We start from the raw sequence: 27,399 nt of genomic DNA, 5'->3' as shown, positions 1-27,399 counted from the left end.
GGGGTCCTGAGCAAGGTCCGAACTGCTGGTGGGGCCAGAGCAGGTCCAGATCTGACCCTGGACTTAGCTGGATTAAACGTTCCAGGGTTTGCATGGGATTCTGCCTGCCTGCTGGGTGAGGAACATTCCTGTTGGAGTCTGTGCTGTTTTAAGGACCTAATTTGTTGAGAGTCTTTGAGGTCAGGCTAAAGGGAAGCCTGCCAGTAGTCACAGGGCAGTCTTCCAGAACACAGTGTTCACCTCCCTCTCCCACCCCCCAGCTCTCTAGGAGTCTGAGAACCAGTCCTTGGTTCTTTCAAGTATTTCACCAAGATCCCAGGCCTTACCAAATACATGGTGGCCACCCATAGAAAGCACATGCACAAGAACAGCCAAGCCTCTGCGACAGGCCAAACTTTATTTGGAGTTTTCCACTTACACGACTCCCAGCAGAGCCGCATGACATGTGCAAAAGTCTCCCCAGAAAGCTGGGCCTCGCAGTGTGTAAAAAAGGCCCCCCATGGGGCAGAGCTGTGCAACCGTAAAAAAAAAAAAAAAAAGAGAGGGAGAAAGAAAGCAGTCCTCCAGGAAGCCTGGCTGGGGCAGATATAAATCGCTGTGGGCCAGGCCACGTGCCAGCGCTGCTGCTGGTTCTGGGTCTGTTTTCTCCTCCGATTGTGCTTTCTTTTCCAAGTCCTTAACACTCTGGGGTCGTGGCCACCAGAGGGGCCAGACACAGTCCTTAGCAGCAAGGTGGTCTGGCCGGCAGTGCGGTTTGAGGGTGCCCTCTCTCACACACGCAGACACCCCCAAACACATGCTTCCCCACTGGCCTCAGCCCTCCCCCACCCCACCTTCGTGTCACATTCATGGGAGGAACACTGCCCTGAGACAGACAAAGCCCTCCAACCCCTGGGGGCATGGCAGGGTGGGGAGGCTAGGCCGTTCACTTCACACCCCAGGGCAGGTATTTGTGGTATCTGATTCTGTGCGTGTGCATCTAGGTGTGGTACGTGTGTTTGTGTATGTGTGTGTGTGTGTGTGTGTGAGTGCATTGGCCGGAGGTGGGGGCTGAGGCTGGGGGAGGCACTTCAGGGATTCAGGGCACGTTGACTTTGAAGGGGCTTCCGGGAACACTTTCGTCGCCCCACTTGACAATGAGGATGTAGTCTCCTTTCTCCTTGACGGTGTAGGTGACATTGTAGACCCGGTTCCCCATGTGCTTCACGTACACCTCCTCACAGGGGGTCTTGGGCCCATGCACGCCCACCATCATCATGTTGGTGCCTGGAGGGGGAGACGGAAGGGGCTGGCTCACACCAGGGGCCCACAGCCCCATGGTGCCCCCCACCTGCCATGTTCTTGTGCACTTGCCCACTCTAGGAAACCACCCTCTCCTCCCTTGGCGTGCCTGCTTTGCTGCAGTCCACGGTGAAGGAGTTCTTCTGGCCCACAAAGGCCTGGGACAGCCCAGGGCCCCGTGTCACCACCTTGCTGGCATCCGAGGAGAACTTGGGGATGGAGCTGTAGCTGGAGCCACGGCTTGAGGAGGATTTGGTCACGGTCTCCACCAGAACTGTGGATGTTTCATGAAGGCTGTGGCCTCCAGACAGCCGGGGACCTGAGGGACAGCGTGGGGTGAACACAAGCTGGGTCAGAGGCCTGCCTTCCTGAGGCAGCAGGCCCTCAGCCAGCACCAACAGCCCCGTGGGCCACATCCCTTCCCCGCTGCGGCACCCAGAATTCCTAGTGAGCCCGGCTGTGCGCACAGCTAAGGCTCATCCTGAGACCCTGGGCCTCTGATGGCTCCAGCCCTGGCACGGTCTGGGAACTCAAGTCCCAGGGTTAAGAGTCTTGCTTTAAAAAGGAACATATATCCAACTGATCCTTCACACTGCTTCCAAAAGGAAAGCTTGCTAAATGGTTACTGAGCTTTGTGTTTTAGGAAACCAGAAACATATGAAGAAAGTTAAGCTAAAGCTTGGGAGCCACTGCAGGGAAAAATTAATCAAGTGACAGACAACAGTAAAGAAGAAGGACTTGATTTTCAAAAATGATTCTCCGTGGTTCCACAGAATGGTGTGCCGTGCAAGGTCAGGCCCACTTTATTCCTGGTAAGTTGTCCATGGATTTTAGGTCAGACTATGACTGAATATGAATGGCTGCTGGAGTCATCCAAGCTGGGTTGGGCTGCAGGCTGGGCTGGAGGGATGTCCCCCACCCCGGGCACTCACCTGTGACTTTGGCCTTGAAGGGGCTGCCCACGATGTGCTGGGGGCCACCGTACTTGATGGCAATGAGGTAGTTGCCAGGAGCCATGGGAGTGTAAGTGACAACATGGCCCTCAGGACACTCCCGACAGTCCAGCTGCACCTTGGAGGGGCCATCGATGGTGACAGACAAGGCCCCTGAGCCCGCATTCAGGGTGTTGACAATGAACTCTGATGACACGCCTAGGGACCAGAGGTAGCAAGGCGGTAGGTTGGGCCCTAGGCTCCGAGAACAGATCTCTGCAAGGACTCAGCCCTCTGGGACAGGGCAGTATAGGACCAGAAGCTGAGTGCCCCAATATCGGACCCTCCTCCCTAGCCCCAGGCACTCACCAGTAGTGCCTCCCTCAAGTCCAGGACCATAAGCTGACACCAAGCCTGGGTCCCCAGCCTGGCTCTGTTCCCCAACGCGGATCTTGAAGGGACTGCCAGGGATGTGGGCACCGTTGAACTTGACATCAATAGAGTGGACGCCGTTCTCGTGGGGGATGAAGCGGATGGTGTGCTTGTCTGTGGGGCGGAGGGTTGGTGAGTGAGCCTTTGTTCTTCCCCTCCCCGTCCCAGAAGGGCCTGGCATGGGTGGGCAAGGCCAGGGTCAGCTCACCGCTGTCCAGCTCAGAGACGTAGCACTCCTCCACCGCACCCGAGGGCGTGTGCACCCTCGCATCAATCACACCCCGAGCACCATTCAGCTGCACCGCAAAGGACGCCGGCTGGTTCACCTTGAGCCCTGTTTCCTGCAGAGGCCACAGCCAGTGCTCAGAATCCTGGGAGCGTCTGGAGCACTGCTGTCTGCAGCCTGACACTGATCCCAACCCCAGCCTGGCCCGGCTCAGGGAGGCTCTCACCAAGGCTCCCTTGGGAGGGGAGGGGGAGGCAGGGGCTGGGCCTATGGCCTTGGCATCTGCTAGGAGGTGGGGCCCACTTGGCTGTGTTGGGCACAGTGGAGGATGACATGACGTATCCTGTCCTGACTAAAGAGATAAGATTCAAACACTATAAAGCAGGTCAGTGCCCAGAGGCCCAGAGGAGGAAGGGTGTGGCCTAGACTGCCCTGGGGAGGCTCCCTGGAGGAGGTGAGTCACTGGGGAGGACTTGAAGAAGCACAAGGAGGCCAATTGGGGGTGGGAGTGTGAGAAGATGATCCTGGGGTGAGGCATGGTGCCCCCTGCTATACGGATACTGGGAAAGAGGGGGAGACATCTGCCTGACTGTCTCTTCCAAGGTCACTGCTAAGCCCTGGACACATGGACCTGCCTCCACCTCCTGCCTATCTCTCAGGATGGCAGAGGGGCCCCACCCCATGGCACATACCTGGAGGCTGGTGACAGTGAGGCGGCGAGCATCATCTGAGAGGGAGGCCACAGGTACCACAAAAGGGCTGTCTGGTATGTGTTCATCATTGAACTTGATGGAGACCTCATAGTCACCTGGGGAGAGAAGGCTGGTCAGGACAGGCTCCTTGGGCCAGGGCTCAGGTCTGGAGACAGACTCGCACTCCCAGGGGTGTGGGGTGGAGGGAGATGGGGTAGAGAAAGAGCAGGGGCCCAGGTGAAGCGGGAGTTCTGTAGCCCATCTCTCTGCTCTGGTCAGCGAGCAGAAACCCAGTCTGGAAGGTCAGGCAGGCCCAGCTCCCACCTCCATCATGGACACCCACCTGGTTCCTGGACAACATAGGAGACCCCACAGGAGCCATCTTTTCGGTCCTCAAATGAAATCTCCGCCTTGCTGGGACCCTCCACGGCAATAGACAGGCCTCCAGCACCAGCTTCTCGGGTCCAAATGCTGAATTCAGCTGGGGACAGGGAAGCAGGGCAGAGGCAGTTCTTTAGCACGATTGCCCATCCTGCCAGCTGCCCTGCCCCCACCCCCTCTCCTGGACACCTGCCCCTCACCTGGCACACCGGCCACACCTCGCTCCAGTCCTGTGCCTCCAGCCCGCACTTTGTGGGCACCACCTTCACCCAGCGGCCCCACAGTGAACTGAAAGGGACTGCCAGGTACGTGCTGGCCGCGGTACTTGACGGTGACTGTATGGGGCCCCATTTCCTGGGGCACAAAACGCACACTGTACGCGCTGTCTTCTCCCTCGACAATCTCTGCGGCTTCCATCTTGCCCGATGGGCTGGTGACCTGTGCAGTCATGTCCTGGGAACTGGCCTCCCCTGCAGGAGGTGGGATGGTTAGGCTGACGCTGGGGCTGCCCCCAGCCTTGGACCTTCCCTCCCTCCCTCAGTAAGACCCCTCCCCTCCCCAGAACACCCTGGCCAGTTGCCTGTGCCCTCCCCATCCTGTCCCAGGGGACAGAAGGCCCAGCCTCCCCGTGAGGACCCTGGCCCAGCACGGCCCTGCTTACCCTCCTGCTGCCGGGTGATGCTGCCAAAGGAGCCCAGGCGCTCCCGGCCCAAGAAGTCCCCGAAGACCGCGGGGAAGGGGTCTCCACCAACCTGGGTGGACTCCTCTACCCGCACCTCACGCTTGGTCTCTCCGCCGCGCGTCTTGCTGATCTCCGTGCGCTCTGTGCGGGTGTACGTGTGGCTGCTGCGTGTGAAGGTGCGCGTCAGGCGCTCCTGGGCAGACACCATCTGGAACCAGTTCCCTGTGGGGCACGGAGCAGTGGAGGTGAGTGTGCCGGAAGGACGGGGCCCCGTGGGGTAGGCTCTGGGCCCGCTGCCCTCCCCAGGGCCCTGCCAGGCTCTTCCCGGCTCCTACCTGGGATCTTGAGATTGAGGTCACAGGTGCTGCCAATGGTGGCAATGGAAGGTGCCTGTCTCCGCCGCGTGATGCTTTCCTTCATGCGACCCTCACCGGTAACCTTCACAGTGAATGGGCTTCCTGGAGGGGGAGAGGCGGGGGGAGCGGATGGCTCAGACACCAGCCTCCTGGCCTCTCCCTGCCCAGCTGTGGCCCAAAGCTTACCAGGCACGTGCTTGTCAGCAAATTTGATGTTAATGATGTAGGTGCCAGGCTCAGTGGGGCAGTAGGTGACTTTGCATGTGCCATCTTCCATGTCTTCACAGTTGATGTCCACCTTGCTGGGGCCTTCAATACTCAACCCCAGGCCCCCGTAACCTGGCAGGAAGCAAAGGACACGTGTCCCTCAGGCCCTGCCACCCTGCTCCTCCCGCCCCCCCACTACAGGCTCTGTCTGGACCAGGCACCCAGCATGTATAACCACCAATGAAAGCTGGCTCTGTGGGAGGAGGGGTAAGCCAGACACTGAGCCAGACAGTCCGGGATGGGCAGTATGGAAAATTCCCCCAGGTGGGCCTCTTGGGTTCCAGTGAGTGAGGGACAGTCAGAAACTTAAGAGAGCTGAACTTTCTCTTAACATTTAAGAGGAATGACCCGGAACATGTACTTTCCCTCAAATGGACCCCAGAACGGGAAGTCCAGGGAGGAGGCGATGACTAAGGGCTGCTGGGCAGGAAAGTTCAAGTCCTTGTTGGAAGCACCAGCCAAAACAAGGGGTTTCTGGGGCGAGAAGCACCTGCGTTGCGAGTGTCCACGATGAACTCCGCCACCTGGAAGGTGTGTCCCTCGGACAGGCCCTTGCCCCAGACCCGCACCTTGCTGGCATCTCCGATCTCAGATGGCCCCACCAGGATCTTGAAGGGGCTGTTGGTGACATGCTTGCCACTTTTGCGCACGCTTACCACGTGCTCCCCAACCTCCTTCGGGGTGAAGGAGATGCCTGTGGAAAGGGGGGTGGTCAGGCATGGTGCCCAAGGCCTGGCAGAGCACCCCTTCCCAGCTCCTTTCAGGTCTTCCTCTTCCTGAGGCCCCTCCCCACGGCCCCACACTCACCAATGTGCCTGTTGGGCAGGCGCTTCAACAGGCAGGGCTCCTCGTTGCCTGAGGGGGCGCGGATGCTGGCAGTCAGCAGGCTCAGGTCACTCTCCGTGATCTTCAGTGACACGTCCGTGGAGGTGCCCACATTGAGCTGTGACGTCCTCATCGAGTCATCGCCTGGTGGGGGAGTTTGACATGTCAGGCGGTTAGGACTCCAGGTAGCGTGTTCTCATGGGGCTCAGGAGACCTCCTGGCAGACCCTGCTGGACTCCACAGACCTGCCCACCCAAGGGGCAGAGAGGCCGAAGGCCCAAGAGAGCCTGGTCTTCATTCACGTGTTAGCTGCCAAAGCTTCCAGACAGGCCCCCTACCCCAGCTGCCTTGTGGATGCCTCCGGCCCAAATGGGATAAATCCCTAATCTGTGTATTTTAATCGCAAGTCACACAGTTTCATGGAACCAAAACACTAGACCAGTCGGCACGGATCCCTTACTTGCTATGTGGCTCTGATCAAGTTGCTTAGCCTCTCTGGGCCTACCAATCTATCAAAGAGGTTTATCAGTATCCTAACTTCATAAGAGTTACTCCAAACACTGAGATGATGTATTTCAAAGCCTGAGGGGTGGTTGGATATTTCTCACCTGCTACAGGGAATGGAATGTTCCTGATATTTGTACAAAAATGCCCTCTTCCACCCAAAGGGGCCCCTACACTAACAACCCTTGATTACTTGAACACACTGGTCTTGCACATCCATCGTGTGCTGGGGGCGTGTACTAGAGGCCTGTGTGCCTACTTCCACCTCACCTGTGATCTTGGCCGTGAAAGGGCTTCCTGGGATGTGCTTGTCATCAAAGCGCACGATGATGCTGTAGTCTCCAGGCGCTGTGGGTAAGTAGGATACGGTGCAGGTGCCATCCTTGTTGTCCTTGCAGGTGATCTCTGCCTTGGATGGGCCCTCCACAGCCAGGGACAGGCCCCCTGTAGGGGGAGGTGGGGCTGAGATCAGAGGTCCTGCCCTCATCCCTGCATCTGGCCTCCTGCTCCAGCCCTCTGCCTACAGCTCCCCTCACCTTCCCCAGCATCCTTGGTGACAATGGTGAAGGTGGCCGGCTTGTTGACCATGCCATGGCTCAGGCCTGGCCCATAAGCACTCACATGGCGGCTATTGATGGCATCCACGTAAAACTGCAGGGGGCTTCCTGAAGGAAACAGAGAAAGGGGACTGGGTCAGTAGTGAGGACGGGAGCTGCTTGAGCCCACCACGGTCCAAAGTGCCTTCCTGTGGCTTCCCTGTCTGCTGTGGGGGTCTGTCTGATGGAAGCCTGCCTCCCACCGAGACACCAGCCTCCCCAGGGCCTGGGGGTGTGTGCTGTGTCTGCACACAGCAGGTGCACAGTGAATATTTGTCGAAAGAAGGCAGGCAAGAATGAAGTCACTGTGGGTTCCTCTCAGCCTGGCCCCAACTTACCAGGGATGTGGTTGCCGTCATACTTGATCCCCATCTGGTGCAGGCCTTTCTCGGTGGGTGCATACCTCACCGTGATGGTTCCATCCTTATTGTCGGTGATGTTGGGCCGGGCTGTTTTACCAGAGGGCATCCGTACCTCCCCTGCCAGGGAACACAATTATGTAGGGGACCCTGTTTATCCTACCACAGCCCACCCTTTCCCTGCTGTCCCAGGCACCATGAGGTAGCCTGGAGCTGTGAGATGAAGCCCGAACTGGGACACAGAAGGCTCAAGTCTGAATTGCAGCCCTGCCCAACTTGCTGTGTGACCCTGGGTAGCTCACTTCCCCCCTCTGGCCTGGAAGAAGTCCCCACTCTGAGCTCTCCTGCCTTGGGGCCCCCGGACAGTACCTGTAAGTTCCCCTTTCTGCACGGTGAAGGGGATGACCAGGTTGAAGGGCCTAAGCATGGACTCCATTGGCTCTACAGGCACCACTGGCTCCTCTGTGGCCTGGGGCAGGGGAGAGGAACAGTCATTGGCTGGGGAAGGCCTGGGGAGCTTGGCCTGAGTCACAATTGAAGTCAGAGATAGGAAAGAACAAGATGGTTAATGGTGAAACCAGAGCGGCAGGAGAGGTGTGTCAGCTGCAAGAGAAGAGGTGCCGTGCTCAGCTCAGGGATGTGTCTGCCCAGCCTGATTCCCGCCTGCTCCCCAAGATGGCCCCCAGACCATGCCCCAACCCTGGCCACTGAGGATCAGAAGGAAGAAATGAAGGAGCAGGAGGAGGGTGACGTGTGGGAGGCGGCAGTACCCAGTGTGTGGGGTAGGGGCCGGGCCGGTGCGGCTGCAGCACATCGGGAGGCTCCTCCACGTGGGGCATGGGGTCACACGCCTGGGAGACAAGGCACGGGAGAGCATGGCTTATTACCCAGGAGGCCAGTTCACGCCAGCTCAAGTGAGAGCGGACTCAGAGAATGGCCCAGAGATCTGAAATCTCAGGCTGCCCGTGAGGCAGTATGGATAATTTGAGTGCTTTACCCTCTAGAGGGCTTCATCGTCCTGCAGGGCCACCTTGGGGGTATGTATAGGGACAGTGGGCCTGAGGATCAGAGACGAACATGGCAAGTTCCTCCAGAGGGAGCCGACCAACCACTGGAAGGGCCAGAAAACGGGCTGTGCTCAACTCCCAAGTTGGGAGGCTGTGGGAAATCAATGGCTTGACTCTGGAACACTCTGGGCCCAGAATCTATCAGGTGTGCGGACAGGTTCGTGATTCCTTGCTGCTGCCAAGAGGGCCCATCTCCCCAGCCAGTGTCCAGGGCCTTGGAACTTACCAGCACGTGGAAGGGGCTGTTGGGGATGTGCTCGCCTCCGAAGCGGATGGTGATGACATACTTGCCCGGCTCGGGCGCTGTATAGTAGATGTCAAAGGTACCATCGTGGTTCTCAACCACATCCACGTCGAGCTCCGCCCCATCCGGAGTGGATACCGTGCACGTCACCTTCCCCTTGCCTGCCGCCTTGGCGTCCACCGTGATCACTGTCTCCTCCCCGATCTGGATGCGGGGTCCCAAGCAGGCACCTGCCACCCAGAAGAGCCAAGCCAGGTTGAAGGTCTGTGGGGGCTGTGCTCAGTCCCTCTCCATTCCCAGCTGCCCCTGCCACCTCAGCCCACAGTGAGAAGAGAAGAAAAAGGGCACTCACCCAGGCCATGGCCTCCAATGGACACTGGAAACAGAGAAGAGTGTGAGGCCACGTAGCTGGTGAGAGGGGGTGGGGGGTGGGGGCAGGGGAGGTGGGAGAGGTGGGCTCTCTGACCAGCAGTCCCCTGGGGACTGGGCTAGGGACCTGGAAGAGCAATGAGGGGTGCTCGATGGTGAGCAGGGGCAGAGGACATGGGGTGGGTGCCTACCTGTGACAAGACACTTGCTGGCATCCCCAGTGGGCAGGGCGTGGATGCGGAAGGGCGAGTAGGGGATCTCGTCGCCGCCATACTTGATGGTGATGGTGTACCGGCCACTCATGTCTGGCAGGTAGGACACGGTGTACGTGCCATCCCCGTTGTCTCGGATGTTGGCTTTCTTGGGCTTTCCCTCCGGGTCCTGGGGGAGAAGCAGAGGTCAGGGCCTGCCTGTACCCAAACCCTGACCGGGGAAGTGTACTACACATGGACTCACCAGGATCTGGACGGTGAGCAAACCCTCACCGGCGTCCCGGGCATCGATGGTGAACTCCACGGGCAGGCTGGCAGGGATGCCAGAGGCGTTGAGGCCGGGGCCGCTGGCCCGCACCTTGCTGGCATCATGGGCAGGAAGCACCTTGATCTTGAAAGGGCTTGAGGGGCAGAAAGGATGGACAGTTGGCGGGGGGTCTGGGGGGAGGACTCTGGGGCGGGGAGGAGGGGGCAGACCACATCCTGAGTTTTGTGGGAGGATTACTCGAGGGTACCCGTGACAGACCCTAAGAATTTCTGCATTCCCGGGGAAGATGCTGTGGTTGGTTTAAAGAAGAGGGTGCAGGAGGCTGCCTTCTCCCAAGACACTCATTTTGTAGCTACGTGGTGGGAAAGCCCGGCCCAAGGAGAGCCCCTGGGGCTGTGCTGCCTGTGTGGTGACAGGCAGGGAGCCCCAAGGAAGAGCGGGGGGGTGGCTGAGCCCGAGACCGGATGGGGCCAGAGTGGTGGGGGGAGGGCACCCCCAGGGCCCTGCCAGTGGCTGGCAGGTGTGGCCCCGGTGGGAGCACCCCAGTGCTCAGCCACAGCATGGGAGCCCAAGAGTGCTTCTCACCTGCGTGGTACCTCCTGGTCGGCATACTTGACGGCTACCGTGTAGGGCCCATCGGTGGCTGGGGTGTAGTGGACGGTGTGGGTGCCATCTCCTTTGTCACGCACCTCTACAGGCTCGGCTACACCTGAGCAAGGGGGGAGGGTCAGCAAAGCCTCCTGGTGCCCCGCCCCACCTCCTTCCACCCTGCCCCAGACATTCGGTACCTGTGGGGCCCAGCACGGCCACTTGCAGTGGGGCCCGGCCGGCTTGGCTGCAGTCCACCGTGAAGGTCTGGGGTACCCGGGCCCTGACACCGGCCCCCAGCCCCGGCCCTGAGCACTTCACCTTCCCAGGGTCCACCACATCCTTCACCGGCACCCGGAACGGGCTCCCTGCAAGGAGAAGGACATCAGCCCCTACCCACCTACCCAGAAAGGTCTCTGACGCCGAGGAGGCAGGGGAGAGGTTCTCCCTGCCTTTCCTGCCTCTGAAATATCCTCAGAGAGGCCAGACCAACATGTACAAATGCTTAGGAACTTGCTCATAAACGGGGACAAATAAACTTGGCTGCAGACTAAGGTGGGGCAAACCTTATGTGCTGGGCCACAGGCCTGGAAGAAGACCTTAAATTAATAAAATGCTAAAAATGGATTATTTTAAAAATAAAATGCACTTTTGACCATGAAGTTAGAAAAGTTAAGGTGGAAAAAAAAAAATGACCAATTTCAGCATGCCTAAGCTCTGCAATAACAGAAGACATGACCTGCCCAAACAGCTCAGCCCTGTTCTTTGCGCGAGGAGGCATGAGAGAGAGGCTCTCCTCTAATGGCGAGAGTGGCCTGGACTGTGCCTGAGTGACAACCCGTGAGGTCTGGCGCTCCAGGCAAAGGGCCGGGACGCCAGCCCTGGGCCTGTGGGAATGAACTGAAGGGTTGTCCCGTCAGCAACAATCACTGCCCTGCCTCTTGGCCACAGCCTCAGCAGCCACGCGTTGTCACTGATGCCTTCCCTGCACAACCCTCCCCCGCCACCCACTCTCTCTGCACACCTGGGATGGGCCGCCCCCCAAAGGTGATGTTGACGTCGTAGTCTCCAGCGGTGAAAGGGATGTACTCCACGGTACAGCTGCCATCTTTGTTGTCCTTGCAGGACATCTTGGCTTCTGAGGGGCCCTCGATGGCTAGGCCAAGGCCTCCGGTGCCAGCTCCCCTGCAAGGCAACACCCTTCTCAGCTCTGCTAGGAACGGTGAGTAGGGAGAGGGAAGAGCCACTGAAGGGGGTGGGTGGAGGACAGAGGGCAGGCTGCTAGGTGCCCAGCTGAGGAGGGACAAAGGAGCTGATCTTGAAACACCAGGGGAGGTAGGCTCCTGGGTCACCCTGGAGAGGGGGTGGGATGAGGCGCACACAGGAAGGACAAGGGAGAAGGGTGAGTAGCTGGGATCAGGGTGGCTACAGCATCGGTGTCCAGATTAGGAAAGGGGGAGGATACCTGGTCTCCACAGTGAAGTGGTTGGCCTTGTTGACCAAGCCGCTCTCCAGGCCGGGCCCAAAGGCCCTCACGCGGGTGGGGTCACAGCCCTCGGTCACGCCCACTCGGAAGGGGCTCTTGGGCACAGCTACGTCATCATACAGGACCTCCACCAGATGCACGCCTGGAAGCCAGCCACACAGGGCGATCAGGGCGTGCGCAGCCCCTAGCACCCCATCCATACTGAGAGTCATCGGTTCCCCACCGTCCCCGCTCAGCCCAGGTCCTCACCCTCTTCATAGGCTGTGTACTGCACTCGGTAGGTGCCGTCCCCATTGTCTGTCACATAGGTGTCCGTCTTAGCACCCGAGGGGTTGAGCACACGAGCTGTCACGTGGTTCCCACCTGTCGCTGTTAGGGATCTTGCGTCCACAGTGAACTCAGTGGTCACCTCACGCAGGACACCTGGGTCCCAGGAAAAGAGTACTCCGTGTGAGTCAAGGGCAGCCTCACATAGTCGCTCATGCCTCCACCCTCCCCAGCTTTCAGACTCTTGCTCTTATCCGCTACTTCCCAGCCTGAGCCCAGCCACCCTCTGCCCACCACCACCCCCCCACCCCCGTGTGCTCCAGGCCCCTGCTTCGCTTCCGTCACCACCGTGTGATATTCTGTTCGTGTCAGGCACCCCACCAGGCTGTGGGCCCTTCAAGGGCGGGTCTGGGTCTTCTGTCTCCCTTGACCTTCCACTCTCATGCCTCGCCAGGGGCTGGCCTCCCAACAGGTGGCCACTCACACTCACTGAACTGGGTTGAACTATCTCCTGACCTTCTACCCAAAGCTTTCCCACTCTATTCTCTACACTGGGGTCCTTAGCTTTCTCAGATCAGGCACCTGATCTGAAAGCTGGGATCTCCCCGGAAAGACGCATATAGGCAGACACAGTTTTGCCACGTGAGCAGAGGCAAAGCTCCACGCCCAGCCTCTGGCCCTTGGCTCCTTCTCTGGGGTACCTGAGCCCTAAGGACTCCAAGCGTGCCCAAACCCTCCTTTTACCTCTGCCTTGGCCCTCCCTGAGCCCTCAGCTCTGCTCCCTCCCTCCTGCTGATGTCCAGGGCTCCCTGACCAGCTCCGCCTCTCTCACTCACCGTGAGGCTCCACCCCGGGCCCTGAGACCTTGACTCCACTGGTGTCGACAGCAGGCTGCACGTGGACGCGGGTAGGGAATTTGGGGACAGGGTGCCCGCCATACTTGATGGTAATTGTGTAGGTGCCAGGAAAGGCGGGGCTGTAGGTGATGTGGTAGGTGCCGTCGGCATTGTTGTGGATCAGCACCTCGGCCTTGACACCGGCGTCCGACAGGATCTCGATGGTCAGCTCAGCCTCGCCAGCCTCCGAGCAGTCCACTGTGAAGGTGGCCGCCTCGCCAGCCTTGCCACGCTCCAGGCCCGGCCCACTGGCCCGCACCTTGCTCGGGTCGAACACGGGCCGGATGGTGGCCTTGAAGGGTGAGCCAGGGATGTGGGCTTCGGCAAACAAGATGTTGATGGTGTACTCGCCGGGCTCCGTGGGCAGGTAGCTGACAGCACATGAGCCATCACCGTTGTCCTGGCACTCAATCTTGGCCTCACAGGGGCCCTCCACAGTCAGCCCCAGGCCGCCCGTGCCAGCCCCCTTGGTGTCAATGGAGAACGGTGCCGGGGTGCCTACCAGGCCGCCCTTGAGACCAGGCCCATAAGCACAAACCTAGGGAGAGGAGCAGGCATATAGTTTCCTTACATCCGGCCTCTCCCGTGCCTGGTCTTCGTGGCTCCCCACCCAGCTAAGCACCTTTAACTGTAGCAGCTATGACAGGCTGAGTCCTTACAACAATTCTAGATGAGGGAACGGAGGCTGACAGATTAAATAGTTTGTCTCGGTTAGTGAAGCTGGAGCCCAAGCCCGGGTGTGATCAAAGGCCACACTCTTCATAACTAGGCTGTTTCAAAGGCAGGTCCTGAGATGGAAGGATCACCGTGGCCTTGGACCCAGGGCTGTAGTCATTCCAGGTACACGGGCCCTCTTGCCTCCGTGACTCATCCATTTTCCCTATAAACCCTCAAATCCCAGCTCCCTTCAACTCCTATCTCCTTACCTTGGAGGGATCGGGGGGCAGGACACCCTCCACAGCAAAGGGGCTACCGGGCACTGGGTGACCGTCGTAGGTGATGTCCACCTTGTAGGGTCCCTCCTCAGGGGGCATGTAGCGCACGGCCTGGGTTTCAGCTCCGCCCCCAGGCTCCAGCTTGCAAGGGATGGGGCGACGGGAGGGCGAAGTCATCCGCACATCCAGCTGCCCTTGACCGCCAGCCCCACGTGTGTTCACAGAGAAGGCCTGTTCTTGCCCCACAGCCACCTCTGCGGAGAGGTCAAGGGGCACAGTGAGCAGAGACTCCGGCCCACCCCACAGCACTTCTCCCTTCCAGGGTGGCTCCTGCCCCACTTACTGCTGTTCAGGCCTTGAACCTTGACTTTGCTGAGATCCAATGGGGGTGCCACATTCACCACAAAGGGGCTCTTGGGGACAGGGTCCCCACCGTAGGTCACCGTCACTGCCATGTTGCCCTATCAGGTACAAGAAGAGGTTAGAACTGGGTGGCTTAGACACGGCCTGGCAACATGCCCTTGGCCGATGTGGACCTCGGGCTCAGAGTAGCACAGCCAGAGAGGATAGGTGCCAGGAAAGGGCCAAGACGACCCAGAAGTGGTCCTAGGAGACCGGCGGAAGGAGATGCAGGACCCTCGTCAACCAGGATGGGTGGGGTGGGGAGGAAGTGGGACACACCTGCTGGACGGCCGTGTACTTGACGGTGTAGGAGTAGTCATGGTTGTCGATGATTTCAAAGTCCCGCACGGCCTCACCCTTGGCAGCCCCGGCAAAGTGCACGTCCAGCTTGGCCTTGCCGGCTCCCTTGGTCAGCACCGTGAAGTGAGTGGGCTTCCCGACTTCCACACCTGGGGAGCCCACCCCAAGACAGCGGTGAGGGCCTGGTGGACACCTAGCATCGATCCCGGCCCAGCCCAGCCCCCGCCCAAACGCCTACCCGTGCGGTTCAGCCCAGGGCCCTCGGCCTTGACTTTGCTGGCATCGTGGGATGGGTCCACCTTAATGTGGAAGGGGCTGGCAGGGATCTCCTGGGTGGAAAAAAAAGATCTGGTCAGGGTAGGCAACGGTAGCTTCTGAAACAGCCCCTTTGTTCCTTCTGAGGCCCGCCGCCCGCACACAGAAAGTGCTCTGTCGATGGCGGCTCAACTGTCCCCAAAGGACAGGATATGAAGCTGCGGCTTAGGCTTGGAGGCTGCAGGCCACCAGTGACGGCCAGAAGCCAAGGGTAGGGTACCTGGTTGGCAAACAGCACCATAATGGTGTAGCGGCCGGCCCCTGGGGGGGTGTACTTGACTGTGAAGGTGTCATTGTCGTTCTTGATGATGTCAAAGTCGATGTCAGCTTCTGCAGGGCCCACCACTCCGGGAGCGCACTTGATGCCGATACTCACGTCACCTGAGGGGAGGCAGGCACAGGGCCATGAGTGGGTTCTCAACGGCTGCCCCCACTTAGCTAGAAGCAGGATCTGGCCAGAGTGCAAGCCCCACCTACCCAGGCCCCGCCCACTCCCCTGACCACAGCCAGGCACACCTTGCCCAGCCTCGCTGCAGTCCACGGTGAAATAGGTAGGCTCGTTGGCCTTGAGGCCCGTCTTCTCCACGCCTGGGCCATACACCTTCACCCGCTCGGGGTGACTGCCTTCTCCCACGTTCACCTGTCGGGAGGAGGTTGATGCTCAGCCCAGGGCCCCTCCCACAGGCCCCATACCCCATCACTACCCACCCCGGCCTCAGCGGGACCAGCCTCAGCCTCTTTGTGGGTTTTGAGGTGGGGAGTGGAGACAAGGTCCCAGGGACAACCAACATCTCCTGTATGGGGCTCCACCCTCCCTCTGGGACCCCAGGCGGCAGGGGGGCAGGACAGGAGGACACACCCGGAAGGGGCTCTTGGGCACATTGACGCCTCCCCAGGAGATGATGATGGTGTGTTTAATGGGCTTGGTGGGCACGTAGGAGCAGCGGAAGGTGCCGTCGCCATTGGGGATGACCATGATGTTGACAGGGCAGCCATCAGCATCCTGGGTGGGGGGGGTAACCAAACGAGAGTCTTAAGAACACTCCGGCCTCCTCAGAGCACTGACGCCCTCTACTGGCCTCAGGCAGCCCTCCTCACCTACTGCCTCAGACCTCAGGCCAGAAGAGCCCAGCGCCACGTGCTATGGTGGCGGGGAGCACGCCCTGGGAGCCATTTGTGTGGCCCAGCCTCCCAGCCCAGGCATCTGCAATGTGTTAGCTGGGAAAAGGCTGGTTTAAATCAATGTTTCTAAAATTGAATAGTGAACATGTTAAAGGAAAATCATCCTCTTGAACCCAAGAGTACATTCGTTAACTTCTAGGGATTAGCGGACAGCAGCATGAGAAATGGACTTGGGAAGTCAATGTCATATTCAAATCGTCTTTCAACTGCAAAATTATTAGTACAAAAAAATACACTTTTGGTAAAATATGTTCATAAGGTTATCATCAGAAAACACATTTTTAAGTTTCCCATAGTTCTTTTGGATCCGTGAGAGTCAAGCCGGGCCAGTGACGCTACAATTTCCTCTGCCTCTCACCTGCCTCTGCCCTCCCAGGGTTCCTGCCCAGGGCAATGGGGGTAGCAGGACCGGGCAGTGACTTACCTGGGCATACAGGTTCAGGTCTCCCTTGCCAGCAGCACGGGCATCGATGGTGAACTCTGCAGGCTTGTCCACAATGCAGCCAGTGGGCTCCAGGCCAGGCCCAAAGGCCTTCACCTGTGCAGGGGGAGGAGCGGAGGGCTAGGTTGGGGACTGGAGGAGGGCCTGCTCACCCCATCCTGGGCTAGTATGCAGGCCCAAGGACCCCACCTTATCCGGGAAGCAGTCAGGTGCGGCTGGCTGGATGTGGGCAATGAAGGGTGAGTCTCGGATGTCCTCGTCATCGCAGATGACGTGCACGGCGTACTCCCCAGGTTCCGTGGGCCAGTACCGCACATCGCAGGAGCCATCCCCCTTGTCATCACACTCGATCTTGGCCTGTGAGGGCCCCTCGATGGAGAATCCTGGGCGCGACGGAGGGAAGATCAGGGGGTCCGAGAGGCAACTTGGACACTCGGGCAGGTCTCCTATCGCTCCCTCAGTCACCCCTCCATCCCACTCCGTCTCATCCTGATACTATCCAGCGTTCCCGCCTCCCGTCCCCAGTCACCCCCCGTGTCCCTCCATCGCACCACTCCCCAGCGTTCCCGCTTGCTGCCACCCAGCCACTTACCCAGTGTCCCCACCTCCGTGCCAATGGCCTCCACCACAAAGTCGGCCGACTTCCCCACCTGGCCAGTTTTCAGGCCGGGACCCCAGGCCCGTACCTTCTGTGCTCCTGCCTCTGGGCTCACCTGTACCTCAAAAGGACTGGGCGAAGAGGGATCTGGGGTCAATGCCGGGAAGCACCTCTGCCAGAGGTACCAGTCCTCTCTTCCCTCAGGCAGCCCGTCCTCCTCTCCCCAGCCTGTGAGGCCCCAGACAGGCAGGCCTGGCGGGTGCGTGGTGCTTACCTGCGGGGGATGGCATAGCCGCCCCACGTGATGGTCACCACATACTTCCCAGGCACCACAGGGTGGTACTCACACTCGAACACACCATCTCCAGCCTCTCGCACTTTCACTGGCTCTTCTGTGCCCTCTGAGGAGACGGGGAGCACACAGGGAGGTGATCACCAGTCTGAGAGCCACAGGTCCTCAATCCCCTCAGGGACCCCGGCACCCGGGCCCAGCCTGAGGGCAGTGCGACTAGTGGGCAGAGCTGAAACTCGGGCAGGGACCACATGCCATCCCTGTGCATGACACCCAGAGTAGCATGTAGGGTGAAAAGGATCATTTCCAGTTTGCAGGTGAGAAACTGAGGCAAGAGAGGAGACAACATGCCTAAGGTCCCATGGTACCTCTGGGCAGAGTCTCTTCTTGGAGTCTCTCCGGGGCGGGGCATGGTGCTCGTTGTCACTGCCCTCAGGAAGCCAGAACCACGGGCCATATTTCCTCCCTGCTCTCCCACCCCCCAGTCCTGGGCCCCGGCACTCACTTGGCCCTTTGACTGTGACCTTGAGCTCTCCGCTGCCGGCACCCTTAGTGAACACCTTGAAATCAGCCACCTCTTTCACACGCACACCCTTGGGCTGCAGGCCCCGCCCAGAGGCACGGCAGGCGTTAGGGTTACAGGCTGGGGGTTGGAAGGAAAAGATTAGGGGTGCTGAGGGGCTGGAGACAGAGCCTCAGCCCCTCACCACTCATTTCCCACCTCACTGGACATAGTCTTCCTGACCCTCACAGGCACAGGCTATGGCCTCATGCAGTCCTCCCCCGTGCTCCCCAGGGCCCCCGACACAACTGGGGCCCTTGGGAGCCATGCTGGACGAGGAGCCGGCTACAAGAAACCCTCCCTGCTGGGCTTCTCAGAGTCAGTGTCACTTGGGACACAGACATGGCAGAGCCTGGGCAGAGAGTGGGGCAAAGAGAGAGAGGGGAAGGCTCCAAACCACCCAAAGCCACCCACCCAGAGCCATCTGAGCCTTCTCAGGCAGAGCCACCATAGCAGCTTTAGGACTAGGTCATGCCATAAAACACTAAGCGAGGCCACAGAACGAGATATTCAACATAACATGAAGCCTTCTGCAGGTCACAGGCAATGCATGGAAATCAGCCTGCCACAGAACACTACCAGTGGCAATGAACCCAGACCTTGCTACTGAACGCAGGCCAAAGAAGAGTGATCTCAGACTGCCACGGAACACATAAAATGGCATAGGACCCAATGGGATGCCACAAAACAGGCAAGGACGTATAATCCAGGCCTACCACAGGACACAGGCAATGGCACAGAACCTGGGGCCCGTCACAGAATGCCACAGAAGGGGGGCAATTCCACACTGCCTGGGCCATTCCACACAGCACAGGTGAGGCCAGTCAGCTGTGGCCATGCTGGCCCCACCTCCCCTGGACAGTACTAACGTGGCACCACTTTCTTGGCCTGGTGGAAGATGGGCACGGAGGGGACGTGTGACGGCAAGGGCTCTGAGCGGCAGGGAGAGAACCAAGTGGCGGGAGTCACCACCCGAGGGCCGGGAGTATGGGTGCCCATCACATATGCCCCCACAACCCTTGCAAGGTGGCACCTGTCTGTATACTTTGCTGTGGTCTCCGGACCCTCCCTGGGATAGTAGGTGGAGAGATGACCAGGATGAGATCTCTCCAGAGCTACCCCCTGCCCCCGCCCCATGGATATTCTACCTATTTTAACGCCGGCTCCCCTCCCACCCCTGGATTTAGTGGTTCGTTTCCCATAAACCCTCAGCCCCGGAATTTGGTGGCAATTCTCTCTGTGTCCTGGCCTCAGGGAGGGTGGCTGTGGGGCTGGGTGAAGGGCCTTTTACCTTCAGCTACATGGACGGGGAAAGGACTGCGGGTGATGGGGGCACCAGCGAAGGCCACATGCACCGTGTGGGGCCCCTCCATCACAGGCCTGTAAGTGCATCGGAACGTGCTGTCGCCCTTGTCCTCCAGGGCCACCTCCACTGTGTCCCGCCGGCCCTGCGGGTCCACGATCACCACGGCAACATCACCAGTGCCGGCCCCTGCCGTGCACAAAAAGCCATCAGCAACCCCCTCTCTGGACACAAACAGCTGCTCGGGGCTCCCTCACTCTGGGACCACCCACCCTCTGGCTGAGACCCTGCCCCTGTCCCCCATCCACATCACCCCATGTAGTCATGCGCTGCCCGCCTGACATCCCCCTAGGGCCCATCCTTACCCGCAGTATAGATGTCAAAGTACGTGGGTTTGTTGGCCACATTGCCCACAGGCTCCAGGCCAGGGCCACGGGCTGACACCTTGTTGGCATCTCCCAGAGCCATGCCCACGTTCACCTCAAAGGGACTGCGTTCGATATTCTGGCCAGCAAAGAGCACAGTCACCTGCAGGTCAGGGGCCAAATGTTAGCCTCTCGGGGAAAGCAGTTCTTTTGAGAGGGGGTGGATGGGCAGGGCGCAACCGAGGCTGGGGAGAGGTGGGCTGCTGGGCATGCTGGGGTGGGCTGCGAGCTGAGAGAGGGCTCCACGACGACAGAGCCAAGGACGTGAGTGGGATGGGGAGAGTCGGCAGGGAGATACCTTGTGCAACCCAGCAACCTTGGGCACATAGGAGACAGCATAGGTGCGGTTCTTGTCATTGTTGGGAACCACTTTGGCCTATCGGGAAGGGAAAAGACCGGAAGTCACAGAGGCTGCAGCCCCTCCTGACCCCACAGTGCCTGGCAGCACCCACGGTGATGCTTCCCCCAGAACCCGGCCTAGTAGTTAATTCTGGCAGCCATCTCCAGGCCAGTCCCGCTAGCAGCCCGTGGTCTCTGGTTCGAAGCCCATGCCATTCCCTCTCGTCCTCAGCAGCTCTCCATACCTCCTCGGTGTGGCCCTCAGGGTCCTCAATGTAGACCAGCACCTCGCCCACGCCGGCATCCACCGTCTGCACGGTGAAGTGGGCAGGCTGTAGCACAGTGTTGCCGTGGGGCTCGATGCCTGAGGGACAGACGGCAGAGCCAGGTTACTTAGGAAGACCCATCCTAGGATGGACCCGACTGCCCAGGGAAGACCGGCAGGGACTCGACACGTACCAGGCCCGTAGGCGATGGCCTTCTTGGGGTTCAGCTGTTTAGAGCGAACAGGGGCACCAGGTTTGAGTTTGGCCTTGGGGAACTGGGACAGGTAGGTCATGACAGAATGCTCATCCACGTTGGGGTCCACAATCTCCTCGGGGGCAATCACCTGCCACAGGGAAGAAGGGAGTTACAGGGTGCCCTCTACCCAGTGACCTCGGTGCTCTCCCCCCTCTTGACCGGGCATCCTCATAGACCCAACCTCCGTCCTGGCCCTCCTGGCCCCCTACTCTCCCCCACCCTCTTTGTTCGTGTACCTGGGGCACCCCGAGCCAGTCGTCCGCCTGCTGCATGGCCTCCCGGGCGTTCTCCACAGGCTGGTTGGGGTCCCAGGCTTCCCAGTCAGGGCACAGGCCTAGAGGGATGGTAGAGGGAGACGATGAGTAGGGGAAGGCAGCCAGTCAGAATGCAGAGCATCTGCTCACCCGACACCCTCACAGGCTGCGGGGTCATGCCCGCTGCCGCGCAGCTCTGGGCCCCTGACCAGCCAGGTTCTTGCTGCCCCCCTATGTTACGGACCATCGCTGGGATGCCCATCGCCATTGGGAGGCGCGGCAGCCCTCCCTAGCACCAACAATGAGGCCTTTCTGCCCTGGCTGACGCAGCCTGGCACCAGCCCTGCCAGTCAGCCTTCTGCCGGCCCAGGCCCCAGCGCAGACCCTGTCAGGACAGCCCCCCCCCCCAATCCTTCCCGCCTCACTCCTGCTGCCTCGGGGCAGCAGGTTCCATCCTGCACATGCCTCTGACGCCATCCTCTACAAGGTCTCCTCACAGCCTCCCTCAAGTCCTAGAGCTCCAAACACTTCCCACGTCAGCCTTAGAGCCGAAGACACCCTCATTAGCCACTTGGGGAAACTGAGGCACATAAGGGCATGTTATGAGAGGATAGGTTCTCCTCTGTGGCCACCCAAAACACAGCCCTCCTAATGGGAAGAATGCTGAGGCAGCGTCAGATCACTCCTGTCAAGGGGTGCAAAGGTCAGGGGGTGCCTGGTCCAGGCCAGAGCTGGAGGAGGGGTGATGCTCACTGGCTGGGAGGGGGCCGGCGCAAAGGCTGGAATCCATGACCGGCCGGAACAGCTGAGCTCACTTCTGGCGGCCTCACCAGCTGTGGGCAATGGCTCAGCAGCTGGGAATGCTTCCCAGGCGGCTGGTGCCCCCGCCTCCCACCCCCTGCTCCCCAGCTGACCCCAGACTGGGGAGGATTCTCCCAAGGGGCCATGGCTCCCCAGAAGCAGAGCTGACCGACTCAGATTAGAAGGCGATCTATCTTCTTGGGAGGTGATGGTCAGAAAGGGAGATGCCTATAGGGCAGGGCTCTAGCCAGTCATGGCCTCAGTCTTCTCATGGGCCCTGACTGCCCCCCCCCAACCTGACCGGGCCAGGGCCTACATTTGAGAGGACAGTGTTGGGCCACCTGTCACTGGGCAGCAGCACACCAGCCTCAGTCCCTCCTCAAACCTCTCCCAGAGCCTCACAAAGAAGAACCCTCTCAGGGTCTGACTTCTGGGCTTCTTGCTACAAGTCCTACCACATTTCCTTTCTCTCAGCTCAGCAGAAATGGTACCCGTATGGCAAAGTAGGACACTCATGGAGCAGGAAGTTGAGACCTTGGGCTCAAGTTCAGTTCTGCCACAGATAAACTGTGTGATCTTGGACAAATCACTGGCCCTCTCCGGACCTCATTGCCCTGACTGTAAAATGAGGAACTCTGAACCTTTTGCTGCAAGCTGCAGTATCTGTCACACCCGCAGGAAGGGCCTGTCACCAGCAATGACTGTCGGAGCAGAGGGCAAGCCCCACAGGCCGTCCTGATCCCCCAGCCCGGAGATATGCATTCTGACAGCCACAGCCCTCAGCACCACCAGCGAAGGGCTCCATGATGGGCCCACTGGTCCACTTACCAGGGGCACAGTTGTCCACCAGGGCGCCCAGAGCTTTGCCATCCTGCCAGTCACGGTTGAAGTTAGTGATGGGCAGCTGGGGCACCTTGTTCTGGATCCAGCCGAGCAGACGCTGCTTGGGCGTCTGCTTGCGGGCGTCCTCGTCCTCCTCATCCTCCCACATGGGCATGGAGATAGAGTAGTGTAGGATCAGCGTCCAGATCAGACCCAGGATCAGCTTCAGGTTCCCATCCACAATGGCCTTGCTGTCTGCAGAGTGGAGGGGACACGCTGGGCTCAGCGAGGGGGCTGCCCTCCACAGCTCAGCTCACGAGGCAGCTGCTAGAGCAGAGGGGGTCAGGCCTCCCGCTTTCGGAACCTGCCCCCTTCTCTGCCTACCGAATTCTCACCCTCCAGCAAGGCCAAGGCCGCGCCCAGAGGCCTAACGTTTGGGGTCTGCCTACAGCGTGCCCCACAGCAGGTACTTTCACCTGTGGAACAGCGCGTGCGTGGGCCTCCATCCGGCTACAGGCCCCCTGGCGATCATCCGGGATTATAAGCCTCTGCGGGGGGGCTGCGCTGTTTTCATTTTTTAAGTTTTATTGAGGTGTGCCTGACACACAAGCTGCACGTATTAAACTGGACAAGCTTTGACAACATGTATGTGCCTATAACGCCATCACCACAAGTCATAAACCTATCCACCTCTCCCCAGATTTCCTTGCACGTACCCCTTTGTGGTCCCTCTGCCTGCCCTTCCTTGTCCCCCTTTCCAGGCAACAACTGGTTTGCCCTTGGTTACTCTGGATTAGTTTGCATTTTCTAGAGATTTATACAAATGGAATCATATAGTAAGTACTCTTTGGTTTCTTTCACAGTAGACACTATTTCTCTACACTCAGAGCCTAGGACTTAGTAGGATCTCAGTAAATACTAGTTGAATGAATATTTAAAAAACTGAAATTAGAGAGGAATTAGAACTAACCTGGTTCCAGCCGAATTCTCCTCTTGAACACCATAAAAGGCTTTTGGAACAAAGTTCGGGGATGGGGAGGGAGAGGGGGGTACAGTGCATGCTTGGGTAAGGCTTGAAAATCATGTTTTCAAATGCTGGGGCCAGTGGGATTTCACATGAGCCAGGGGGAATGTCACCCGTGTGGACTCAAGTCTCAGGAGCTGAGACTCTTCACCCATCCCCACCTTGGAGGAATACTAGGGACCAGAATCGCTTCCTCAAGATTTGGGAGACCTCGTTCTCCTCCAACAGCCAGAGTGAAATATCCAGGAGCCTGGATGGCCTACAGTATGAGTCTTTGGAAGCCAGCTTATTTGTAAAGGGCAATGCAGGCCTGAAATCCATCAGCTTCCCTGAACACTACTTTTAGGAGGTTGGGAGGGGGGGACAGAAGATTCAGCCTTGTTTACTGGCGTTGCCTGAGAGATGGGAGAGGGTGGGGCTGGAGGCGCACCCCCCTCTCCCCCCCCACACCCACACCCCTTACACAACTTTTCCTCCTCCCCTAGATCTTGGGAGAAAACAGTCCGGGAGACCAAAGGCCTGGGGAACCCCAGCATCCCCCACCCCATCCCCACCAGCCCCCAGGAGGGGGAATCACAGCCTCTCTATCCCTCTGGCCTCCAGCTCTGGCCCCCTTGGCTCCCCCACCCTTTCACTGATTCATCCTTCCTTCCCCGGCAGCTCCCCAGCCCGCCCCCTCTCCCCCTGGCTCTGCTGCAGCACAAAGGTTTGGCAGCTTTCAGATTCCATGACACAACTCACTCCCGGCCCTCCCGGTGCTTCAGGGCGCTCTCTCAAACACACAGGCCGCCATACTCTCACACAGTCTTGACACCCAGTGCCCCAAGGCCTCTCACCACCCCGACAGTCTCCAAAGCCAGTGCTCACACACCCAGAAGAGCTTCTTGCAAACCGGGGGGGTGGGAGGGGGGGGGCCAGATTCGTGGGAGGGAGGCCTTGAGGCTGCTGGGGTTGGAGGGGGTGTCATTCATATTTGCCGCAAGGAGAAGTCTCTCCCCAGTGACTGGCCCTGGGCCAGACAGCAAGTGGTCCACTGCGGCTTGGGGCAGGAGAGGGACCTAGAGTCCTGCTCCGGAGCCATGACCTTCCTCTCCAGACCCATTCCTGCCCCAGGCCAGGCAGAAAAGGGGAGCTCAGGCTTCCTCCCTCCTACCCTGAGCCACCACTTCTTCTCCAGCCTGGGGACACCCCCCAAAGGGGTGGGAAGAGCCCTACAGCCAGACCCTGAGGCCACCCCAGGCCTCAAGGGTGGGGAAGGAGAGAGGGCCCTGGCGAGGGAGGTGCCGGCACAGCTGCTGCCCCCCTCTGGCCCCTCCCTCAGCTGTTGGCTCTAGAAGGAGTAGCAACTGGGGAACAGCTGCGGCACAGAGCTGCCTCATTAGGCCTCTTTGTTTGGAGGGGCTGAGGGGCTGGTGGGGGCCGGGTTGGGGTGCTGGGGTAAGGGCACACAGCTCCTTCAACCCGAGCTGAGCACCCCGTTCTTTAGCTGGACTTCCCAGCCCCCAGCCCCCACCCCACTCCTGGAAAGGGAAGTGGGGAGTCTTTCTGACCCCCTCCCAGGTGCCCAGATGCTCCATCGAAGTCCTGAGATAAGGCCCAGAGCAGGCCGGCCCCCCCCACCCCCCAGCCACAGCCCCTTCCCACCACTGATCGGGCCAGAGGGAACCAGAGGAAGCAGAAAGCCGCCCCTGGTGGGGAATCCCTTGACATCTCCTCAGGGTCGAGCAGCCCCGCCCCCTGTGCCCCCTCCCTCCACCCTCAGCCTCAGGCCCGGCCCCAAATTGCTGACAGCTTATCTCATCAGCACGAGTGAGCCACTTGGCCCAAATGGGGAACAGTTCCCCTTCCTCTCAGCGGGAACCCAGGAGCGTCCCTCCCGCCCCCAAACCATCTTTTCCTTCTTCCCCCTCTACTCTGAGCCGGCCCCTCCGCTGTTGAGCCAAGGGGCCGGAGCCAGGCACCGCCATGGGGGAGGGGAGAGGTGCGCTCAGGAAGGATGAGGCCTGGAGAGGGGCCGGCGGCCCCCGCAGCGGGGAGGGGAGAGGAAGGCTGAGCAGTTTCCTATAAAGTCCTGGTGAGGCCGCGGGCCCTCCTCTTGAGACCCCACCTGGGACCGTCAGTCTGTCGGTCAAACCTCAGCATGCAGGGGGATGACAGCCCCAGGACTGACTTGTCTCTGATTCCCCCACACAAATCCTCCGACCAACCCCCCACCAACACACACTCTGTAGCCCTCACCCCACTACACACACCAGGGTCCCCTCCCCCACCCCTGTCCTCAGGCTTGTCCTTCTGGAAAGCTCAGAGACATCTGCTGTGTCACGGAGGCAGGGCTATTTCCAGGCCAGAGCGGGTGGGGTGGGGGGGCAGTATTGGGGCAGGAGGGGTAAGGCCTAGAGAGGGGACTGGACAGGGCAAAGGGCCCCAGACTGACTTCAGCTGCTAATTCAGGAGGCCTAGAGATGCCCTGAGGGAGAGTGGGGGTGGACAGATATTCAATTATCTTTGGGGTAGCCTGGTGGGGGAAGGCATCGGACCCCATGTGAAACTCTTCTCCTGGGGCTTTGGGGTGCACCCCAAGGGGCCCTTTCCTGTAAATCACAGCAAGACTCTTAAGAGCTCACCACTGGGGTAGGGGGGTCTTCTCTAGGCCCCCAGCCAGCAGGGAGGACTGCAGGGCTGTGAGGGGAGGAGCAGCCTCTGACCACTCAGAGCCCACCCTCAGCTCCCCAAGCTCCCAAGCCTGGAGCGCTTCCCCACCCCCACCAGCACTGATACACCTTCCAAATCTGGTTACACTCAATGACTTCCTCCCTTCTACAGGCCTTCCCCTCCCTCCTCTCAACCCAGACAGTTAGTTGCAGCCAATCCAGTCCTAGGGAGTGGGCTGGGGCCTGGCATGGACTTAGGGGAGCACCCTCCTGCGCAGGCTAAAGCAGGAGGTGGATAGGCAGGGGTTAAGGTTTTCTGCCCTCTCTTAGTGCCTTTTTAGGTTTCTGAGGCTGGGCCCTGCCTGCCCTGGCCCAGGGGCCTGAACCCAGCTGCTAAGCACAGGCCTGTGGAGTCCGCCTGCCACCCCCCCCCCCCCCCCCAATGCCTGCCTAGCCACCAGCTTCCCTGACCTGCCTTCAGCCTGCTTCTCCCCCATGGACGTGCTGGGAGGCAAAGAAGCTCTTTGCTTTGTTTAGGGAGTAAATGCCCCCCAGGAATCAGTAATGGGCACCCTGTCTTCTCAAGCATGGGCTGGGATGGCCCCATGGCAAGAAAGGGGACAATGAGTAGAGGCGGGTTGATGGGAGTGTGTGCCGGGAGGCTGAGCTGGACGACTTAGAAACGGTAAGGTGTGGACTCCCCTGGGGAACCCCAATATTCCGCTGAAGGGACAGAGGGGTGTGAAGGCACTGCCCATATGGCCTGCATTGATGGCAGGAGAGCAGGGGCCAGGGCCCTCTCCCTGGGCCAGGGGGCCACCCTCTGTCCTATCTCAGCTCCCGGCACCCACCCAGCACCTGTGTCCGCCGCCCCCAGGGGCCAGCCCTTTCTTGGGGGCACTTCCCCCTCCCCGCTGTGTCCGTGCACTGCTCGCCCGCACTGACCGATGGACACGAGCTTGATGTGCTCGCGCTCCAGGAACTCGAGGGCCACGGACACGTTCTCCAGCTTCATCTGGCGGAAGTTGGGGCGCGGGTGGAACTTGCGATACATGCGCTTCTGGCTGAGCACCTCGAGCAGCGCGATGAGGCGCAGCCCGTCGCTGAGGTCTCGCTGCAGGTCGGTCAGGCGCTTGCCCACACACTTCAGGTGCTCGTTGCACCAGCGCGTGAACGTGTTCTGCTGGATCTTCTTCCACGGCGCGTCCTCCGCCAGGTCCTTCTCCGTGGACGGCATGTCGTCCACCTCGTCGCCCAGGCCGAGGCCGGCGGCCTCTGAGTAGCTGCTGTTGTTCATCAT

General features: G+C 59.8%; 1 protein-coding gene and 1 long non-coding RNA gene across 22 annotated transcripts in view; one reads left to right on the top strand and one right to left on the bottom strand.

Moving 5' to 3' along the window:
* The window catches only part of LOC122211041, a 22,791-nt gene extending 3,627 nt beyond the window's left edge, over nucleotides 1-19,164 (top strand). For 2 of the 18 annotated variants that reach the window (XR_006198436.1, XR_006198450.1), the window contains exons 2-5: nucleotides 1,925-2,093; nucleotides 3,475-3,637; nucleotides 3,843-9,255; nucleotides 9,526-9,730. This is a non-coding gene — a long non-coding RNA (uncharacterized LOC122211041). Of the gene's footprint in view, nucleotides 1-1,362; nucleotides 2,094-3,474; nucleotides 3,638-3,842; nucleotides 9,256-9,525; nucleotides 9,731-11,406; nucleotides 11,504-11,889; nucleotides 12,045-12,992; nucleotides 13,155-16,799; nucleotides 16,948-18,494 lie in introns of those variants that run through there. The other 16 variants (XR_006198455.1, XR_006198445.1, XR_006198483.1 and 13 more) reach the window with 16 other exon arrangements.
* Nucleotides 442-27,399, bottom strand: FLNC (filamin C). Of its 4 annotated transcripts, XM_042924067.1 has the most exons (48): nucleotides 27,045-27,399; nucleotides 22,431-22,679; nucleotides 20,784-20,881; nucleotides 20,485-20,635; nucleotides 20,271-20,389; nucleotides 19,985-20,062; nucleotides 19,627-19,789; nucleotides 19,250-19,450; nucleotides 17,902-18,039; nucleotides 17,379-17,505; nucleotides 17,099-17,235; nucleotides 16,696-16,889; nucleotides 16,489-16,602; nucleotides 15,742-15,885; nucleotides 15,399-15,522; nucleotides 15,103-15,263; nucleotides 14,806-14,896; nucleotides 14,547-14,716; nucleotides 14,209-14,326; nucleotides 13,857-14,119; nucleotides 12,871-13,468; nucleotides 12,017-12,190; nucleotides 11,747-11,909; nucleotides 11,306-11,466; nucleotides 10,482-10,649; nucleotides 10,279-10,402; nucleotides 9,670-9,826; nucleotides 9,405-9,594; nucleotides 9,197-9,220; nucleotides 8,827-9,074; nucleotides 8,304-8,384; nucleotides 7,903-8,002; nucleotides 7,513-7,653; nucleotides 7,115-7,243; nucleotides 6,849-7,022; nucleotides 6,057-6,218; nucleotides 5,740-5,943; nucleotides 5,169-5,321; nucleotides 4,962-5,084; nucleotides 4,606-4,848; nucleotides 4,145-4,414; nucleotides 3,907-4,044; nucleotides 3,564-3,679; nucleotides 2,854-2,986; nucleotides 2,583-2,759; nucleotides 2,214-2,432; nucleotides 1,391-1,600; nucleotides 442-1,266 (listed from the first exon to the last, which is right to left on the bottom strand). In XM_042924067.1, the coding sequence occupies exons 1-48, from the start codon at nucleotides 27,397-27,399 to the stop codon at nucleotides 1,079-1,081; spliced, it is 8,163 nt and encodes a 2,720-aa protein (XP_042780001.1). In that variant the 3' UTR covers nucleotides 442-1,078. The 4 variants fall into 4 exon arrangements, with proteins under 4 accessions (XP_042780001.1, XP_042780007.1, XP_042780012.1 ...); XM_042924073.1 differs by lacking the exon at nucleotides 8,304-8,384; XM_042924078.1 differs by lacking the exon at nucleotides 9,197-9,220 and having other exon boundaries at nucleotides 27,045-27,336.

Source organism: Panthera leo, chromosome A2 (genome assembly GCF_018350215.1).
Source record: "Panthera leo isolate Ple1 chromosome A2, P.leo_Ple1_pat1.1, whole genome shotgun sequence".
Taxonomy (NCBI): Eukaryota; Metazoa; Chordata; class Mammalia; order Carnivora; family Felidae; genus Panthera; species Panthera leo.
The sequence above is the reverse complement of the archived record's forward strand: the minus strand, read 5'-3'. Positions and strand labels throughout refer to the sequence as shown.

Excerpts from the sequence above, each read along its gene's own strand:
- FLNC (XM_042924067.1), bottom strand. The coding sequence starts at position 27,399 with ATGATGAACAACAGCAGCTACTCAGAGGCCGCCGGCCTCGGCCTGGGC. Across the intron at positions 8,003-8,303 it reads GCCCCTACCCCACACACTGG|GCCACAGAGGAGCCAGTGGT; the intron begins GTACTGCCGCCT and ends CCCCTGCCCCAG. Across the intron at positions 7,244-7,512 it reads TGACGGCAACCACATCCCTG|GAAGCCCCCTGCAGTTTTAC; the intron begins GTAAGTTGGGGC and ends TGTTTCCTTCAG.